General features: G+C 39.3%; 1 protein-coding gene across 4 annotated transcripts in view; it reads right to left on the bottom strand.

Moving 5' to 3' along the window:
• Window positions 1–21777, bottom strand: part of wdr27 (WD repeat domain 27) — a 332022-nt gene that overhangs the window by 212207 nt on the left and 98038 nt on the right. For all 4 annotated transcript variants that reach the window (XM_039738896.1, XM_039738897.1, XM_039738898.1 and 1 more), the window contains exons 18-19: window positions 17878–17999; window positions 1732–1865 (exon numbers count right to left, since the gene is read on the bottom strand). In XM_039738896.1, the coding sequence (XP_039594830.1) occupies window positions 1732–1865; window positions 17878–17999 (256 nt within the window). The remainder of the gene's footprint in view (window positions 1–1731; window positions 1866–17877; window positions 18000–21777) is intronic.

The following is a 21777-nucleotide window of genomic DNA, read 5'->3' as shown; positions in this document are numbered from 1 at the left end:
TAGATAAGACAAATCTCAAGCACACAAATGCTAGTGCAAAATTTAAACATGTTATCATTTTACAATTCAACCAATGTCCAAAACGTTTTACCGCAGAGGAACCCCTTGCTGTGAGCAATAAGAATTGATCATTTCTATTTTGTCCCTTGTCATCACCCCTTTCTCCTATATTTATGCCCATGAAGTCACTACTCCATGAGTCTTCAATATCAATAGGGTGCTACTGATCCTGTGACAGAATTCTTTCCCTTTCCCTTTCCCAATATGTCACTATAGCGAAGACCTCCTTCATATTATCAAGACATTGTACATTCTGCAACCTGTTCTCCAACAGCTGCTTTGCCCTGAAGCATTAAAAATAGAAATCTGTCTAGGCCCACATTTTACTTTGGAAACCATCCCTCTGGCTTTACTGCCACTGGTGCTGCTAACTCTAAAGATGCAGTTATTAAAACTTAAGGGATGTATTTAAGGGAGAACTAAAACAGACAGGTGACAAATATTACAAGAAAGAAGAGCAACCAATGAAAGAAGTGCAACCAATGAGGATTATCTAGGCTAAAAGAAATCTTCTCGTCTGTTTGACACCTATACAGTATCTGTTTCATGCAGTTCACAGGCCACTTATGTCACAATATGTTGCTACACCATGTCAAACTTCATGACTGAAAATTGCAGCCCATATCACATTTACCGACAGAGCATCAATATTCTAACACAGTTGTGCCAATAGAGTAGTGCTTTACAAAGAGTTAACAGCTGCAGCGAGTTCAGCAGCAATCTCTGTCTTTTAATTTTGTTCCCATTCTGTATGTAAAATTCAAGGCATCAGCTTCTCTTCTGTTTGTGAAGTTAAAAACATGCATGTTCCTTATTTCTCATCACTACATTTGATGCAGTCTACTTCTGTATGTGCATTCATTGGTTCATTTGGTTGTCAGCTCTCTTTCGTATACAGCCCATCCCTCCAACTAACAAGAAAATCAAACCTGTTTGATTCAATTCTAAGCAGTCGCAGACTAGTTGGTCTCAGTCATTAGAAATGTCACATTAGACAAATGGCGCCTCCAACTGGCTAAGATCATGTAAATGAAGAATATGACTATTGTGACATGTACTTTACGTATAGTGGCAAAATAGTGAAATTTAAAAATGATAAAATACCGTAAGGCAAAAAATGCTAGCATAAAAAATACTGTGCTACTTTATTTATCTGTTAACAATGTCCATAATTGTAATGAACAACAACATACTGCAACAATAAAGAATAAAAGATAAACTTTAAATCACTGTCAACAAACTGTGATTCCATTTCCCAAATAAGCAATTTTCTGTAATAACTGTAACTATGTAAGTAAACATTTCAAAGCATTTAAATAGTTGCCTTGTTTTCACCTCTAAGGCTCAAAAGCATCTAGATTCATCACTGATCTTTTTTGTATGGTTGTAAGCAATTAGGAGCTTATGCTGCCACTGGACTGTGATCAGAAAAAAACTTTTGCTTTTCAGTGCAGTCATTCTTGGCTTTCTTATGCATTTAGGTTAACACCAAAACATTTCAAACAAATCAAAAATTAATCACATGTTTAAAGCCAGAAAGCACTAAAAGGAACTAGGGCTCAGTGAAGAACTTTCCATACCAGAAATCTGTTTTCCATTTAAAAAAAAAAAAGGTTGTAAAACTGCTTAAGAGTAATATATCTTGCAATTACACTGCATTCTTTCACTCACCTTTTGATGTCATCAGTCAGTGTATCCAAATGGTACATAAACAACTGTAATGATGGTCCAGATGACAACAACAAAAATTTGTCCATATAATAAAATTGTGCAAGTCGAATAGGTCTAGGAAATACTTCACTGCTCTGAAATATAAAGGAAACAACAACCATGAACTGATTTATAATAGATGCTTTTGGTGAGAACGTATACATTACTTATGATAGATTACTTAGGTATTTTAAAAACCATATTTAATTCAATAAAAAGAGTTAACAAATATTTTAAAATAGTACTGTTTTTACTGAGATTAATTCTGAGGTTAAGTAAATGCCAATATACTGTTCTTTGCTTTCCCGTGAAGAATGAGCCAGGGGCGAAGAATGAACCAGGAGCATAGAAAAGGCCATTGTGGAAAAGACAAGGTAATTCAGACACCCCTAATCATGTTCCCTCTTTTCAGGAGAGGATTCAGAATTGTCTCAGGAAGTTTAAAGCATGGTGCAGTGTTTTTAGTAAAACAGTGCGGCAGCTACAACCCCATGAGCGTAAGTGTGCAAGTGGAAAGCCATGCAGTCAAGGAGAATTTGATGAGGGAAATAGCTAATTATGCATAAAATACTCTAAGGCTGTTCCCATAGCTGTCCCTCATTGAGGCTCTGTGGATCATTTGTAACCCCTGCACTCACTGGGTTTAAAAGGGTCTAAGAGTGAGTCAAAGGGAGAGTGAAAAAGAAAGAAGAAAGATCAAGAATGATGAGAAGTTTGAATGGGTGACTGAAAGAAATCTCAAGGGAGGAAGTGAAGAAATACTAGGATCAGACTGAGCCAGTGCAAGGGAAAGGAGGCAAGGTAGTCAGGAAGCCCCAAGCAGAGTGAAGGGAAAGGCACTAAAAGTGTGGGGTCACTCCTGCTGAGTATTACTAAGGAGCAGGAGCATCTGATTGCTCTAGCCGTTGTGTTAAATGTGCCAAAGGGTGGTGCGGCTACCTTCTTTTTGCATGTGAGTGATACTACAATCACTAAAGTATGAGCCACGTAAATGCAACTTAAAGCAGTGACATTCATTATGAACAGCACATGTGTATGAGAGTATCCTAATTCAGTGAAGAGGTCGTAAAAAAGAGTAACAAACAGGCTTCATCTGCTTTAAGGAGATAACCCACTTCATGAAGTGATTTTTTATAAATTAAATGAAACATTTGACATGTTTACTGACCACAAAAATGACACTTATTTTAGTTCAAGTAACACAGAACTACATGGCAATTGGCAGAATTAGTTTAATTATAATGTTAGCTACCAATACAAGTTATAATAAGGCCTTGCCCTTCATTAAATTTTGAATAATGCACTCTATCTTGACTTTATCACTTCTAGTTTCATATTTAAAGGAATTTTAGTTTCGCTTGTGTTTCTTTAACTAGATTCTGATCTGTCTTGGAGCTGTGATGCCTAGAAAAATGTGAGAAGATATGTGAGTAACATATGTGACACGGTGAGTGAACCGCGGCACGTGAAATGATCACACCTCACTACAGCCTGCAGATCAGTCCCACTCCTTTTGGCAGGCTACCATACGGACAGTGGTTGAACACAATGGCTTCTTTATCTTTTGGAATAACTGTGACTAGGACGCGTGCCTCCAACATCCAGTCCCTCCCCATTTGGAGCTTGCTGTGAGAACAGAGTTTGTACTGAGAATGGCTGACACTGGGATTGTGTGTCACCAACATACAGCCCCGCCCCAAACATCCACTCAGGCCCATTCTGCAGATTGAAGTGAGGCGTATTTGGAATAACTGTGTATATGACTGAGAATTACCAGCAGTGCCATGCATCTGAAAGTTATCCTAGATTCTTTTGTAAATGCAAGTTTTCCTAAAGTGGTTGTTCATAAAGTGTGGGAAGCCTTATTTTAGATAACTAACTGAGCACCACATTGCGGATATTGGCATTGCCCATTTATTTTCTAGTTAAATATTGCAGTAACTAATGTGTCTAACAAAATACAGTATATCAGAGTAACAGTAACCATTTGCATTTGGAAATGTAGTGTACATTTAGTAAAAGGAGACAGAAAATTTTATAATCAAGTAAAGCAGAAATAATCTCAAAACTTAGTCAAGTCCAGTAACAAAGTACTTCTACTTTATTAATATACCACACTGCTTCTGTAAAGATAGGGAAGAAGGTTAATTCACTTCTTACCTCCATGAAAGAAATGACCATGCCTGCACATTTAACAAAGGTGGCCAACAAATATCAAAAGGGACCCTTAATCTGGTAGCTAGCACAAGCTACTGAGCACCTCTTATAAATAATACTTAAAGGTGAACCTAATTGTAATAGAAAGAACATGTAATACAGTACATGGAGAGAGACTGAGAGACAGAGAATGCTGCTTTAATGTGAACTATTTATTTCTGTCATATTTGAGCACAAATAACTTCTTAAAATAAATAGACATAGCTTGAATTGAGACCTTTTTCAAAGAGCTTAATATGATTTCAAAACTAATGAGGCTGCTACTGAAAACAAAACAGCAGATGGATTAATAAATACATATTGTTTAAACTGCTTCTGTAGCAAATATTAAAAATTCAATAATTAATACCAAATCAAGTACTAAATGAATGCTTTCCTCTTCAAAGTCAATGATAATAGACAGGGCAAAAGGAAAAGTTTCAGTACTTAACTTGAAACCATTACTGCTAATTTTTGTTTTGATCAGATTTAGAAAAGTAGAATTTTAAAATGATTTGAAATTTGTGAACAGGAAAGGAAGATTTTTTTCATTAAGAGAACTTTCAAATAAGCTGTTAGAAAGGAACAATGATAAGAAGATAGCAAAAACACCAAAATTAAAAAAATAAAGTCCAGGGGCCTCATGTATAAACGGTGTGTACGCACAGAAATGTTGCGTAAGAACATTTCCACATTCAAATTGTGATGTATCAAACCTACACTTGGCGTAAAGCCACGCACTTTTCCACGGTACCTCATACCCTGTCGTACGCAAGTTCTCCGCTCGGTTTTGCAGATTGGCGGCACCCAGCGTCAAAGCAGTGCTACTGTTCCAGTGTGGTTACCTTTTCTTTATTTGTTAGAACCACATTCCTGACGCGGCTTTATACTGTAAATACACTGAAATTGTTTATTAGTGTAATGCATCTGATTGTAATTAACCTGTAACAATATAATGGTCCAGGGAATAGCCATAGTATTCCAAATACCATAACTGCTTTAGCTTTGTAACTCTCACCTTCTTTCAGCTGCTCCCGTTAAGGGTTGCCACAACGGATCATCTTTTTCCATACTACCGCACCACTCGGAGTATTTATATCACTGTATCTGAGTGGGGAATCACAGCAGCAGCTGATTGGAAAGAGAATTATTGGTATACAGCGTCAAGCCCACTCTGCCTCAGCCACGGCAAAACGTTTCAAAGCCTTTCCTATATGGACCTCGAGGTTCAGAAACAGTTTCATCCAAAGAACTATAAACGCACTCAATCAATTGCTCCTTGTAGAACTGTTTGTACGTATTGTGAGCTGGAGGGCTGATCGCACCCCAAATAGAGACAGACGCCCTGGGAAAACCACAAACCCTGAAACACTGACTACACATTGCTCCTTATCCTTGCACTATAACGCGTAATACAAGCCTCGCGGTACTCCGCCGACTTATAAGCCTTGCAGCGCCTGTCAGTTTGGGAATTGATTGTTTGCTTTTATCTCTCTCTGCTCCTAGCGGAACTGTTATATCTGACTTGTCATGGAGCACGTTTAAGCTCATGTGTTTGCGGTGTCTGAATAAAAATCCTTCTTTTTTTCTACGACCTTCTGTGTCTCTGTGCAAATCTGTGACCCAAGCGTGACAAGTGGTACACAGAGTGGTTGCACAGATGGATGCCGCCGAAGACTTATTTCAGAAGTCTAAAACATTTGCACTTAAAGACTGGAAACTAAACATGGATGACCCAATCCGTGCAAATTCAAGATTTGATACATAAAGTGCACTGTTGGTTTGAAGGAGACGTATGGGAAACAGTTGTCGTGAATATATTACTGGCGGCATACCTGAAGTTCTTCGAGATGAATTTCTACGCCATGATATTAAATCATTAACGATTATGTCCAGACGATTAGAGGGTTCACAGTCCACTTGGAGAAAGAGCGGTGGATTTCGTGCTGCTTCGCAACCTGTGAACGAACGTCCAGGACATTCTCGTCGCTTCGATCGACAAGCTGCAGGACCTGAAAATCTAATGGGGTCAGGTAGGACCCCGGGAAATCCAGTCGTAGATGGGACGCCTGTTTCTGGGGAGACAGCGGCAACAGCGGTCGACAAGACCGTGGAGGCTACAGAGCACGCCGACGTGGACGCCGAGAGGATATTTCGAAACGGAGCCGACCGTAGATGTTTCCGATGTGATCAGCTCGGCCATTTGGCAAGAGATTGTCGCTTGTCTCCAGCTCATTCAATGGGATTGGACTGGCGAGATTTGTTGCTCAACTATTACATATCCGGATGGAAAAGATGGCTTGTTGATCCCGGTGAAATTGGGACAGAGAAATCTCAGCATTGTTAGATTCGGAAGTGACCTTTGTATTGTGAGACGAGACTGTCTTAATGAACAATGCCTTAGAGACTGTGAGACTGTAAAAATACGCTGTGTACATGGTGATGTTAAAGATTATCAGACTTTACTTCTTCCTTTAACTTATAGGGGCCACTTTAAGGTTTGGTCTGCCGTTTCGACTCGTGCCCTTGGCCATTACTCATAGGACGGAGAAATGCCCTTTTTCGAAACTGATTAATAAATGTAAGGGACCAGTAGTCCAGTCCACTAATGAACTTGGTGGGGGGGGAGAAGAAGAAGAAATCCAAGACGAAGAACTGGTAGCGGCGGGAAAATCTAGAGCCCAACTTAGATATTGAACCAGATCTCTCCAGCGAGACGGAGGAGGTCACCCCCGACAATCTTCCAGAATGGGCTGCTCCTTCTACATCTTCCCAGATTGCAAACGCCTCGAACACAAACCGAGTGTTAACGAACAATCAGATTTTGTGCGTTTGCAGCATACTGATAGCTCATTAGAATATGCATTTAAACAGGCTCGCCCTGCTAATGACTCTTATTACCAAGAGCGTAATTCGGTGTGTGAAAACCCCACACTTTATAGAAAAGGACGGTTGCCTTTTCAGAGTGATCTCAGATCATTTGGAGGGGGAATTTATTGAACAACTGGTGGTACCTGAAGCACATAGGGAAACTGTTTTGCATCTGGCACATTCACACATCTTGGGGGGGCACCTCGGTGCCGACAAAACTAGAGACCGGTTATCAAAACGATTTTATTGGCTTAATATGGGAAAAGATGTTGAACGATTTTGTACTTCATGTCCAGACTGCCAGATCGTCTCTGCTTATAAGCCTCCTCGGGCTCCCCTTTGTCCTATGCCCATATTGGAAGTTCCCTTTCAGCGTGTGGGATTAGATATTGTGGGACCATTACCTAAGACTAAGGATGGGTACCAATATTTGCTGGTGTTGGTTGATTATGCGACACGATATCCAGAAATGATCGCTGAAAAGGCCAACTCTTCGGCTGTAGCCAAAGCACTATGTGAATCTTTTTCTCGTATTGGTATCCCTAGAGAAATCTTAACTGATCAGGGCACACCTTTCACTTCTCGTGATGAAACAATTGTGTGACAGCTTTGCTATTAAGAAATTGAGTACTACTGTTTACCATCCTCAAACGAATGGTTTAACCGGCGATTTAACAAAACATTGAAACAGATGATCAGGCGAGTTGCTCATAATGATCCCACAACATGGAACACTGTCCTACCGTTTGTTTTGTATGCGCGAGAATCACCACAGGCGTCCACTGGCTTGAGTCCCTTGAGTTGTTATTCGCAGGCGGCGCGAGGCATCCTGGATGTGGTATGCGTGAGGAATGGATAGGAAACGAGAGAGCAGCTAAGGTCCAAGCTTTGCAGATCGACTAATTTCGTTGCAAGACAGAATTTCTATGCTTTCCTCTATTGCTGTGGAACACCAACAACGAGAACAGGAAACTCAGAAGCGTCTTTACGATAGGCAGCAAGCTCCGTGAGTTCAAACCTGGCGATCGTGTTTTGGTACTGGTTCCCTCGGATCCACACAAATTCTTAGCTAAATGGCAGGGCCCGCCATTATTGAGGAGCGTATGAGTCCAGTAAATTACAAGGTTAGAATACCGGCGGCGCAAACCATTCCAGATTTTACACATTAACCTCTTGAAGGAATGGCACGACCGACAAGAGGTTAACACTTCCTTGGCTGCTGTTTCTCAGTCCGATGTTACCATTGGTAACGATCTTACTGACACGCAAAAGACAGAACTGTTATCTTTGATAGAACGGAACACTGATGTCTTTTCAGATTTACCAGGCAAGACTAACATTACAAAACATAAAATTACCACTGCACCTGATGTTCGCAGACAGATGCCGTTCGGATACCGAAGCGCGAAATATTGTGCGAAGAGGTAAAAAAGATGCTGACACTGGGTGTAATTCGTGAAAGTAAAAGTGACTGGTGCAGCCCAGTCGTATTAGTCCCAAAGCAAGACGGTTCGGTTCGGTTCTGTATCGATTTCAGACGCTTGAATAAGGTCTCTAAATTGATGCTTATCCCATGCCCCGTGTCGATGAACTGTTGGAAAAACTGGGTCAGGCGAGCTATATCTCCACGCTAGATCTCACGAAGTCTATTGGCAGGTGCCTTTAGAGGCTAGCAGTTGTGAGAAAACGGCATTTGCGACTCCTGACGGACTCTATGAATTTACAAGACTCCGTTTGGTCTTCACGGGCACCTCTAACTTTTCAGCGTATGATGGATCAGATCCTACGTCCTCACTCTGAATATGCTGGGGCATACCTTGACGATGTCGTGATTTTTAGCAATGATTGGAAAACACACTTAGAGCGGCTTCAAGCCGTTCTTGAAAGCTTGAGACAGGCTGGCCTTACTGCTAACCCTAAGAAATGTAAACTAGGCATGTCCGAGACTCATTACTTAGGCTATTCTATGGGCAAGGGTTTACTTAGGCCACAATTAAGGAAAATAGAAGAAATGCTTGTTTACCCGAGACCTGAGACACAGAAACAAGTACGCCTTTCTGGGACTCGCTGGTTACTACAGAAAATTCATTCCAAATTTTGCACATAGAGCTGCTCCTCTTACAGAACTTACTAGAGGCAGAAAAAACCGACCTGTCCTGTGGACAGAAAATTGCGAACGTTCTTTCAACGATTTAAAAAAAGCATTGTCTTCTTACCCGGTTCTAAGGAACCCGGATTTCACAAAAGATTTTATCTTGCAAACAGACGCAAGTGCATTTGGTGTGGCGCAGTCCTGTCACAAATTTTTGATGGAGAAGAACATCCAATCACATATTTGAGTAGGAAATTACTTCCTAGGGAACGCAATTATTCTACAATTGAGAAAGAATGCTTGGCAATTAAGTGGGCTGTGGAAGCGCTTCGCTATTACTTGTGGGGACGAAACTTCACTTTGGTAACTGATCATGCTCCACTCCAGTGGTTGTACCGACAGAAAGATACAAACTCTCGTCTAATGAGATGGTTTCTGGGTTTACAACCTTACAGTTTCACAGTAAAGCACCGACCAGGTTCTGAACACGCCAACGCAGATGTATTATCACGACTAAATGAACCTAGTACAGAGAGTCGCTTGATTCACAGGAATGTGAATAAAGCTGAGGGGGAGGGTGTGAGCTGGAGGGCTGATCGCACCCCAAATAGAGACAGACGCCCTGGGAAAACCACAAACCCTGAAACACTGACTACACATTGCTCCTTATCCTTGCACTATAACGCGTAATACAAGCCTCGCGGTACTCCGCCGACTTATAAGCCTTGCGCAGCCTGTCAGTTTGGGAATTGATTGTTTGCTTTTATCTCTCTCTGCTCCTAGCGGAACTGTTATATCTGACTTGTCATGGAGCACGTTTAAGCTCATGTGTTTGCGGTGTCTGAATAAAAATCCTTCTTTTTTCTACGACCTTCTGTGTCTCTGTGCAAATCTGTGACCCAAGCGTGACAGTATAGGTACAATCACCCCATTGTAAACTTGCTCTACAGTTATAATATTGCACAACCTGCGCCACTTTATAAAGCGCATATTTACATATGATGACGATATCATTTTTAAGATGAAATGCAGCAAAATATGTTGATTATATTATACAGATACAACTTTAACTTCATTTAAATAATCTGTATTGTTAATATTTAAACATGTGAGGACACGGTGCCGAAACACTAGCAAGTTCACGTATTGTTCCTGCCTCGCGCTGTATATTTGCTGAGGATGGCGCGACACTGGAAGGATAGAAGGATAGAATAATTAAATATGCACTATGAAGATATTTCAATGTTCCTTAAAAGTTTTGAAGAATCGTCTTGGAGAAAGAAAAGTAAGAACAGGAATTGGAGGATAGTACGTTTGAAAGAGAGAGTACTGCTACAATAATTTCATTGAAGGTCGCACACAATCACGCACCGTGTTCCCCTGTTTAATAACATGCTTTAACTCCTATCATCATGAAAAAGATACCACGTATACATCTCAGTATTTTAATTATTCAGAGAGCTGTAATATCACGAATGTAATGGATTTTGTGTCCTGTCAGAGAAAGACAAATAACGGAAGCATGTAGTGATTCACACACATAGAGCACATTGAAGATCAAATACAAAAAAAAGCATTTAACAGGCTACTTTAGTTACAATGGGATTTGAGAAACTAGTAAATTAAACTATTTTAAATTAAAATGAAGTTTATGTTCTACTTTATTGACAAAATAAACTACTGTATGTGATTAAAGTGGATATTTCGAGATTGAAGTTAACATTTCGTGCTTTTTTCCTACTCCTACTGTGCCTTTTTTTCTCACTGTACCCTAATAAGCTTCAATATGACACTCAGACGGTGGGCTATGTCTCGCCTTTTCACGGCGACTTTGATATGTGACAACTTCTTTTTTATATCGGGCACTGTGCGACTTTGTGAACTTGAGCTTGTTTCTGCAACACGCTATGTCACTCGATCAACTTCCTTTTGTTGATTATACCACTGTATAAACCAACAAATAGTACATTTTTCTTTGCCTCCACTTGGTATTCGCTGAAATTCTTATATTTTCCCTCTTGCTTTTGCCATTGCCTTTTCACAGAACGCTGAGCTTATGGTCTATTTATATTGATTTGCATATTCAAAGAGGCGTAATTCTGGGAGGAGACGGGGCGGGACAGAAGGCGCGTGTACGTTAGTTTTCACACTGATCGGGATTTATAGAGCGGAAGAACGCGGAAATTGGAGTACACACAGATTCCTGCATCTGGAATTTCTCTGTGCATAAGCACATTTCGGCTTTTGTGCTTACATCATGTTATAGTGCGAATTCTACGCACGGCGTTATGCATGAGGTCCCAGAACACAAAGTTGGGCAACAAAGCAAATCAAAAACAAACTCCGACATTAGAAATATTTATTTCAGATGACATTTTAGAGTCTTCTGCATAATGAATTTAATTTGATATTATGTCAAAGTTCACAAAGTTTTATATTGGCATTGGAGCAGATTTACTGCATCATTGATAACATGACTTGCAATGGGTGTCCCTATAAACAATATGATGGTAAACATGGAACACATAGCACAACATTGTGTTGCTTACTAATCAAACTGGTAATGTGCAAACATGCAAAAATGCTAATTAAAATACTGAATAATACAAACTATCCAAAAATTAAACAGAAAAAAACAATGTAAATATTAATCTGATCCTAATAATTGTGATTTGTTTTGAGCTATAGTTATGCCACCTATTCTTTTTGTATTATTAGGGGGCTCTGCCCCCTACTCACATGGCTCATCAACCCCCAGCCGAGCGCTACGAGCTAGCCACTTCGCGGATCTGCCACTCGCCAATCAGGAAGCAAGATACAGTGGAATGCAAAAGTTTGGGCAACCTTGTTAATAGTCATTATTTTCCTGTATAAATCATTGGTTGTTATGATAAAAAATGTCAGTTAAATATATCATATAGGAGACACACACAGTGATATTTGAGAAGTGAAATGAAGTTTATTGGATTTACAGAAAGTGTGCAATAATTGTTCAAACAAAATCAGGCAGGTGCATAAATTTGGGCACCACAAAAAAGAAATGAAATCAATATTTAGTAGAAATATTTTTCTACTTTTGCAGACATTACAGCCTTTAAACGCTTCCTGTAGGTTCCAATGAGAGTCTGGATTGTGGTTGAAGGTATTTTGGACCATTCCTCTTTACAAAATATTTCTAGTTCATTCAGGTTTGATGGCTTCCGAGCATGGACAGCTCTCTTTAACTCACACCACAGATTTTCAATTATATTCAGGTCTGGGGACTGAGATGGCCATTCCAGAACGTTGTACTTGTTCCTCTGCATGAAGGCCTTAGTGGATTTTGAGCGGTGTTTCGGGTCGTTGTCTTGTTGAAAGATCCAGCCCTGGTGCAGCTTCAGCTTTGTCACTGATTCCTGGACATTGGTCTCCAGAATCTGCTGATACTGAGTGGAATCCATGCGTCCCTCAACTTTGACAAGATTCCCAGTCCCTGCACTGGCCACACAGCCCCACAGCATGATGGAACCACCACCATATTTTACTGTAGGTAGAAGGTGTTTTTCTTGGAATGCCGTGTTCTTTTTCCTCCATGCATAATGCCCCTTGTTATGCCCAAATAACTCAATTTTAGTTTCATCAGTCCACAGAACCTTATTCCAAAATGAAGCTGGCTTGTCCAAATGTGCTTGAGTATACCTCAAGCAGCTCTGTTTGTGCTGTGGGCGGAGAAAAGGCTTCCTCTGCATCACTCTCGCATACAGCATCTCCTTGTGTAAAGTGCTCCGAATGGTTGAACGATGCACAGTAACTCCATCTGCTGCAAGATGATGTTGTAGGTCTTTGGTGCTGGTCTATGGGTTGACTCTGACTGTTCTCACCATTCGTCGCTTCTGTCTATCCGAAATCTTCTTGGTCTGCCACTTCGAGCCTTAACTTGAACTGAGCCTGTGGTCTTCCATTTCCTCAATATGTTCCTAACTGTGGAAACAGACAGCTTAAATCTCTGGGACAGCTTTCTGTATCCTTCCCCTAAACCATGATGGTGAACAATCTTTGTCTTCAGGTCATTTGAGAGTTGTTTTGTGACTCCCATGTTGCTACTCTTCAGAGAAAATTAAAGGAGGAGGGAAACTTACAATTGACCCCCTTAAATACTCTTTCTCATTATAGGATTCACCTGTGTATGTAGGTCAGGGGTCACTGAGCTTAACAAGCCAATTTGAGTTCCAATAATTAGTTCTAAAAGTTTTGGAATCAATAAAATGACAACGGTGCCCAAATTTATGCACCTGCCTGATTTTGTTTGAACAATTATTGCACACTTTCTGTAAATTCAATAAGCTTCATTTCACTTCTCAAATATCACTGTGTGTGTCTCCTATATGATATATTTAACTGACATTTTTTAACGTAACAACCAATGATTTATACAGGAAATAACCCATACATCATTTACATGGGAATAATGTCAGACCATATAGCACAAGACATGGAAACCAGGTCATTTGGAGCTCTTGATGCTATGTACACAGACTGCTATGATTTTCTTTGGTAAATAAACTTCCTGCAATGTGATAGAAAAATTATGATTTATAGGGTTGATGTACCAACCTGTCATAAGGATGGCGAAACAATTTTATGATAAAAATGTGAAATTAAGAAAAAAAAATTTAGAACTTAATACAGGTTAAACTAGTAATGATAGAATATGAAAAAAACAAACTCGTCAGCTAGCCTAAGAGATTATAGGTTGGCTGAGATGGAAGGCTATTAACAAGACAATAACTGGACTGGAAAGAGGTAGGAGGCTTTGCTTTAATCTACTTGTAACTGGTATTACAAGGGTGATTTACTGTAGTTCTCTGAAGACATGTCTGAAACACTGATTTAAGAAACTCCTTCCCCCTCCAGGAAGGAATGTTGAATGAAACACAAACCTCTAAGGAAAAGAGTTGTATAAAAGTCAAATGATGAGGTAGCTAAGAAGACAGCTGATCAGATGATGCTGAAGAAGACAACACAGTAAATAATGTTGAAGAAGGCAGAAGACAAAATGATGACCTAATCAAAAACAGTTTAGTGTATCAATAAATGTATGCGTCACCTCAAAATGCACATCTAGCACTATCAGACTGTATGGTTTGCAGAGCCACATTCTATTTGTTTTTGTTTATGGCACTACTTGAACTATTTAAAGATTCAAATATTATAACACATGAATAAACGTGCAACTCTTCTCTTGCATGTTCCGGTACTCTATCTAGTTGCGTAGGGTTATAGATATAAAAGGAAAACAAAAGTGCTGAACTGCAGTACCCAACAGTGAGGAAAGTGCATGAAGTTTGGGGCATTCATTTAAGGTTTACCTAGTAAAGAGTGCAAAAGAGAATAGCGTCACCCTAAGGCCCTACCACAACAAATTATATGCAGAGTTCATCTTTCTCATGTTGAACACATAAAGTCAATATACACTTAACTAGCCGTGAGTACTGTATATGAACAGATCACAAGACACATGAAATAAAACAGTCCTTCTAGGTAGACTTGTGACACTATCTAAAGCAAAGAATGCAAAGAAATGCAGAGAGCAAGGCAGAAACCTGAAAAATAGAAACAAAATTTGTGTTACTGATCAAGCTGACTAGCTATAAATCTGACAGAAACAGGCACAATTACTTCAAGTAAGGCATAGCTGGTCTCATACTGAAAAGACAGCAGTTGTATAACCTCCTTGGCATTAGACCCAAGCATCACTCGGGCTGTGAAAATAGTGCTAAAAGTGTTAGTCTCAAATGTCACTCAGGCAACTGTATAGACGTGTCTAGTGTAAGACCCAAGGATTACTCAGGCTGTAAAAGTGCTAGCAGCATTAGTCCCAAGCGTTACTTGGGAAACGTTATAGGCTTGTCTTACGTAAACGTCTCAAGCCCAAGCATAACCCGGGCAACAGTGTAGACTCACCTTCTAGCCACATAATGGTGTCTCGTAAGAAACATTTTTCAGCAGCCCAGGTGTTGCACGCTCTTGACAATGTTAAGAGCAGTGATGATGAGGAGCCTCTCATGAGCAATGATGACAAAGTAAATCTGTCTTCAGGCAGTAAAATGGAAAAGGACAGTGAAACTGAAAGTGATTCTGATGAATCCAAAAGTGATGCTTACATTAGGGTTTTTGTTGACCCTTCTTCAAATAAACCAGCACCACCTCGTTTTGATTTTGTTGTTCAGCTTATATTTACTTATTTCAAGTTATTTCTTGATGATGATGTGATTGAAAGAATTGTTAAGACAAACCATTATACTGAACATCCATCCATCCATCCTTTTCCACTTATCCGAGATCAGGTCGCGGGGGCAGCAGGTTAAGCAGAGATGCCCAGACTTCCCTCTCCCCGGCCACTTCTTCTAGCTCTTCCAGGGGAATCCCGAGGTTTTCCAAGGCCATCCGGGAGACATAGTCCCTCCAGCATGTTCTGGGTCTTCCCCGGGGCATCCTCCCGGTTGGACATGCCCAGAACACCTCACTAGGGAGGTGTCCAGGAGGCATCCTGATCAGATGCCCGAGCCACCTCATCTGACTCCTCTCGATGCGGAGGAGCAGCAGCTCAAATCTGAGCCCATCCCGGATGACTGAGCTTCTAACCCTATCTTTAAGGGAAAACCCAGACACCATGCGGAGGAAACTCATTTCAGTCACTTGTACAGTATTTGCGATTTCGTTCTTTCGGTCACTACCCATAGCTCATGACCATAGGTGAGGGTAGGAACATAGAACAACCGGTAAATTGAGAGCTTGGTCTTATGGCTCAACTCCTTTTTCACCACGACAAAGAAATTAGTGTAGACCTTGAAAGGCCGATTTGCAGATTAGAAACTCCTCTTTTACAGTATGTCAAAATGCAAACAACTTGTAAATTTGTCTGCACTATAACTAGTGCTAGTGACATTTTAACTAATTACAGCCATGTTGCAAGTAAAGGAAGTTTAAACTACAAAATTGCTGCCATAAACCATAATGGAGAACTTGTAATTGTTTCAAGCCACAGCTCTAACTTACTTTGTGACTCCAAACAAGTCATTTAATCTGCTTATGCTCAATATGTTAAAAGAAAAAAAAACTAAATAAACAAATGTCCTGATCCTGTAAATTGCCTTAGATAAAGGTATCAGCCAAATAAATGATAACAACAGAAACAGCATTCAATCAGCAACATGTATAAATCAACATATCTGAACATCTTTTTCTTATTGGATGCATGAAGGACTTTAAGCTAACATTCAAACACAAATTAGCATTTTAAAATCAAAAGAAAGATAACATATACTTTGCTTATTCTTTAAACTCCAGGAAATGCAAGTTAGTGTGTTTTGTCAATCTCTTGTTTTTCTAGTTTTCCAAATGCAGTTATTTCACTACAGGGTTGTGGGCAGCAGGATCAAAGGCACAGCAGAAAGCAATCCTAGAAGAGATGCTCGTCCATTGTGTGGTGAACTCTCCTGTTCACATACATCAAGCAAATTTTGAGTCGCTAATCAAAACAATGCATTTCTTCACCATTCATTACTGAATATGAGTTTGCCAAAAACTGTCCAGTGATTATCATATCTCACACTGCATTTCAGGAACATTGCTTTTTAAATAAAATCGCATGAAAAATGTTATTGCTTGATTTATGTTTAATGAACAAAAAAATCAAACTACATTGCAAAGCCATTTATTTAAAAAAAAATGGGTTGGGTTTATTTGTTTTTTTACATTTTACTGAAAACCTACTTGAATTTACTGCATTGCTTTTCAATCCACAAATAAAATGATCAATTTTCTATGCTTATAATAGTACAGCACTCAGCCACCAAGAAGTGTCAGGATTTTGAAATGGCAGTTAATCAAATATACAGTGGATTTACAAAATACTCAGACCCCTTCACATTCTGCATACTTAAGTGTGCTGTATATTAAATTGTAAATGGATAAATCTGCCATTTTTGGCATTCAATAACGATGAAGTGAAATGGAATTACTGAAAGGTTTGCAAATGTGTTAAAAATAGGAAATATATCAATTTAAAATGAAATCTAAAATACAAAATGTTTAGAAAGTGAAGGGGTCCGAAAACCTTCTGAATCCACCGTATCTTGACCTTGGTGAAATCTCATTCACTAGGGATTTCATTTTTTATGTGTCTGGCACTTGCCTCTTTGGTTCTATGATCCATAACTGTAGAAACCTTTTAATAAAAAGCCTGGTAGAGGATTGGGTCAATACTGTAAATTTTAGTATGCAGATGTGTGATTAGTAAAAGTCTGCTTTATAAAAGAAATAATAGATAACTGGTGAGGGCAGGGGAGAATATAACAAAAATGCAGGAATGGCTATGACTTATGATTGAGTTGCAGAGTGGACATGAAAAGTAAGAACCAGTAAAGTAAAAGAAGGTATGGATTTGAATGTATGATGGTGTGAGTGAATCATACTCTATTATAGTCTGCAAAGATTTCTGAATTCTTAATCTATTTAACTTGCGTATGCTTCATGGCAAGGACCCAAAGTATCTGTATGTTGCCAATAGACATGCAGATAATCAGAGCTGGTCTTTCACTATCTATAAAATATTTATAGAATTGTCTTTATTGCTGTTTCTACATTTTGTCTATTCAATTAAATGTAACAATTAAATCACCTCAGAAATGAATAGTTGCTCAGTACTCAATACTGTCTCATTAAAATTTCAGAATACTGAATTCAAATCATGACTGAACACTGCATGTACTCCATTCCAAGGGGTTTTCTGTGGTCCAGAACTGTTCATGTTAAGGTAATTAGGAACTTTAAAACAGCCCAGTAATGAATAAGTCTGTTTGAATGTGTCCCATGATGAACTAGCTACAGCAGTCTGATGTATTGACAAAATTAGTTCATTGTACTAAAATATATTTTTTATATTATAACTTAAAATAAGGACTTACCATTACAAGAGTTGGTTCACTTCTGTTGACTTGCCAAATTCTATAAGTTCGATCTTCAGATGCAGAAAGCAGTAACTGATTGTTATGACTCCATGCAACTGAACAAAGTGCTCCATTGTGACCTTAACAGAGAAAGAGAATCCATATTTTGAAATGTGTGACCTTAATGTTTCTGTATTTGTAACTAAATATCAAGATGAAACAAAAAAAATTTAAAATTCATGTGAGTTTTTTTTCACTGAACCAAGACTACATAACTTTCAGATACTCAGCTTGATAAAAACACTTTTAAAACTATATGTGATTTCATTTACTCTGCCTCATTTCAATGAGGTCTCACATGCAAGTTCCAGGTAGAGAACTCATATTTCCCATCTGTCTGACAGCATTATTTTGTGTAAAGGTTTTGCAACCAAATATCACATTTTATGCAGGTTTATTTTGAATTCATTTATACCAGGCTTTATGCTTACCTAAACTGGAAATATTAAATATAGCAAGTGCTACTAAAAATGATAAAAATGTGTTTTCAGAAATGCCCAGGAAAAAGACACTGTTTTTCTTTTACATATTCATCTTTCTGAGGTGGGCTGGTGCCCTGCCCGGGGTTTGTTTCCTGCCTTGCAACCTGTGTTGGCTGGGATTGGCTGCAGCAGACCCCTGTGACCCTGTAATTAGGATATAGCAGGTTGGATAATGGATGGATGGATGGATGGATGGATGGGGGTGGATGGATGGATGGATGGATTAATTATTTCATTACAAATACCAAATGCTTGGACCTTGGTGTCTATACCTATTAAGGACACTGTACATACTGGGCTCCTCAAAATGAAAGAGCAGATTTCAAAAATATATTTCAAACAAACTGTATAAGACAGAAACACATTCCACACATCACTGGATAGAGGAAAGTTCAAAGTTTGGTCCTATGGTCCTTGAGGTTGCATGCATTCAACATGAGCACCATGTGTAACATGACACACATCAAAACAATAGACCATTTCTTGCCACACATGAGTCAACTTGTCCCTAGTTACTGAATTTACAGCTTCCTCAGTTCGATGTCACAAATCTTGAAGATTAGTGTGCATAGGTGGAACAAAGACTCTTTCTTTAATGTACCCCATTGCAGAGGGTAAGGTCTGGAGACCTGGGAGGCCATAGACGGTGAGCAAGATCTTGTTGTCCAACTCTTCCAGTCCATCATCCTGGAATGTTGTCTTTCATGTAATGCAGTACCTCCAAGTGGAAATGAGGCGGGGCACCATCTTGCATGAAGGTCTGGCGTTACCTGAACAACACCATTCCAGGACGATGGATTGGAGCGGGGTACCCAACCCCTGGTCCACGGCCGCCACACGACAGCCGGGCTGCGAGACTCACTCATTGAAGGGCTACAGCAAAAATGACACTCTTCAGAACGCTAGGCAGGTGGGGCTTTGCAGCGGCGCAGAGAGAGGAGAGAGACTGAGGTGAGAGAGTATTACAACGAACTATTTTTATGTTACTGACAGTTTCCCCATATGACATGAGTCTATAGAAATCGTGTTACTACAAAGTACATTCAGCAGCAGATAATTTCATTACAACGAAGTGACCTTGAAATGCTTGAATGAATCATCCACAGAGCAGTTAGTTCAGTGGTCGCAGCTCAGTTGTGCACATTTGCATAACGATTCCCTAACAGAAATATTATAAAAAAATGTTCTTTCTTCGAACTTTCCTCCTACTGTTTTTTTTGCTGTTTCTGTTTTCTGTGGTTTTCAGTGATACCCTTTGCTTATTGCTCGTCAACATTTGAAAAACATCCATCGGAATTTAACTCATTGTCACCCTTCTACTGAAATGAAAAAACGGTAACAGTGTTAATGTTTGTGACGTGCAATCTGTTGGAATGACAAATGCAATTCATATGTCTTTGTTATATGCAAAAAAGAAGAAAAATCCCGGGTTGCAAATGTATGCGAACTGCTGCATTTGAAGACGGCGAAAATGCCATTTTTATGTGGTTCAGGGATGCTCCTTCAATAAACATTCCTATTAATGCAGCAATCATTCAAGAAAATATGTGTTTTTTAAACTCTCTTGGGACCTCTGCCAACTGGACAACACGCTGTGAGCCTGCTGTTTCCCTGCCCCGGCAATGGACAAACAATCTTACACAGATGTTGCAATCACACTTCAGGATGCATGTCAGTGTGACGTTCCCGTTGGGTGGGGGGATCCCAAAATAGTTCAGAAACTTCACAATATGAAGAAGAAGAAAAGGATTATTCGGCTTCTGATTGATAACTGTGCTGCCCACAACATACTTCCATATTCAGATAATGTTTGCGTTGAATTCCTCCCGCCCAATTGCATAGCAGTGCTTCAGCCATTGGATTTGAGCATCATTCACACCCTGAAAGAGTGAAAATTCTCGTCAGCATAACTTGTAGGCAGAAGAAGATTAAAATTAACACGAAAGAAACTATTGAAGCTGCTTCCACTTCCAACATCCTATCTTTGTGAGGCAGCGTCTTCTGCAGTGACAGCAACCAAAACGAGATTACGGAGTAGACTGAACATAAGCAACACACTTCGTGTGTTACTTTCTTCCATCCATCGTCCCTAGATGGGATCTTCTGGTTGCAGGAAAACAAGTTCAGGGCTCCCACTGATTCTGTATTATAGTAAGCTGTATAATTTCTATTACGATATTATAACTTAATAATAATAGAAATATAATGTAAATTGTGTATAAAACTTCCCTACGAACCTGCCCCTAAAAATCAAAATAAACCCAACCCCAACCTAAACCCCACAGGTCCCTGGAAAAATTTGATTCTAGTAGAGAAGCACTAAAGGTTGGGGACCACTGGATTGGAGGATTGGAAGGTTGCACCTATGCTCTCTAATCCTCAAGAACTGCAATGTCAAATTGAGGAAGATGTGAATTCAGTAACTAGGAACCAGTTGACTTGTGTGGCAAGAACTGGTCTATTGTTTTGATGTTTGTCGCGCTACACATGAGTGTATGCGACCTCAAGAACCATAAGACCAAACTTTGAACATTCCTCAATCCAGTGTGTTTCTGTCTTATACAGTTTGTTTGAAATACATTTTTGAAACTTGCTCTTTTATTTTCAGTAGTCCTATATATATTATGGAAGTGTCCCTCTGCAGCAGTAAAAGTGACATACATGTCAAATGAACCTAAACAGGTACATTTCAAACCCACATCACTCACAGGCTGCAAATAACAAAAAGCTGGCATGTGAAGTGCAGTGCAAGATAAGGCTGTCTATAGACAATACTTTAAGAAAGTTGTACATTATCTGAGTTCAAAACAGACCACCACCTTTAATCTTAAAGGGGCCTGTGGAACATGAGCAGAATTGGAGCTAAAACTAACTTAAAGTAAGAAGTAGTTATTCTGAAGAAATAAAAGAGATGTAAACATAGATTGGCAATATTTTAAACACTGAGTCCCTTGATCAAATCACTGGGTTACCTTACTATGATTTAAATCACTGGGTTACCTTACTATGATTTAAATCTCACTCTTTCTGCATGAAATTGTGTTGAAGGTTTTTCCAGCATTTTCAAAGGTTGTTTCAGCCCTTAACTTTGCAAATTATACTTCAAAGACACCTACTAATGTGCCATTTTTCCTAATAATGATAATGTAGAGAAAAATTTGTGAACATATGGAAAATTAAAAGGCAGCAGTAAGTGTACTATTACTAGCAAATATGTATCTTGTTCCTTTGCTGCCATCTTGTGTATAAGGCAGCAATTAAATTAAGTTTCTAATTAGTACAAACTGTATACTCTGAGAAATCTAAAACGCATCTTCAAAGAGAGATTTTAAGAACACTACAAGTTACAGATTTAATACACATATCACCACGCATT

This window comes from Polypterus senegalus, chromosome 16, assembly GCF_016835505.1.
Source record: "Polypterus senegalus isolate Bchr_013 chromosome 16, ASM1683550v1, whole genome shotgun sequence".
NCBI classification, from domain to species: domain Eukaryota; kingdom Metazoa; phylum Chordata; class Cladistia; order Polypteriformes; family Polypteridae; genus Polypterus; species Polypterus senegalus.
This window is presented reverse-complemented; position numbering and strand designations above follow the sequence as displayed.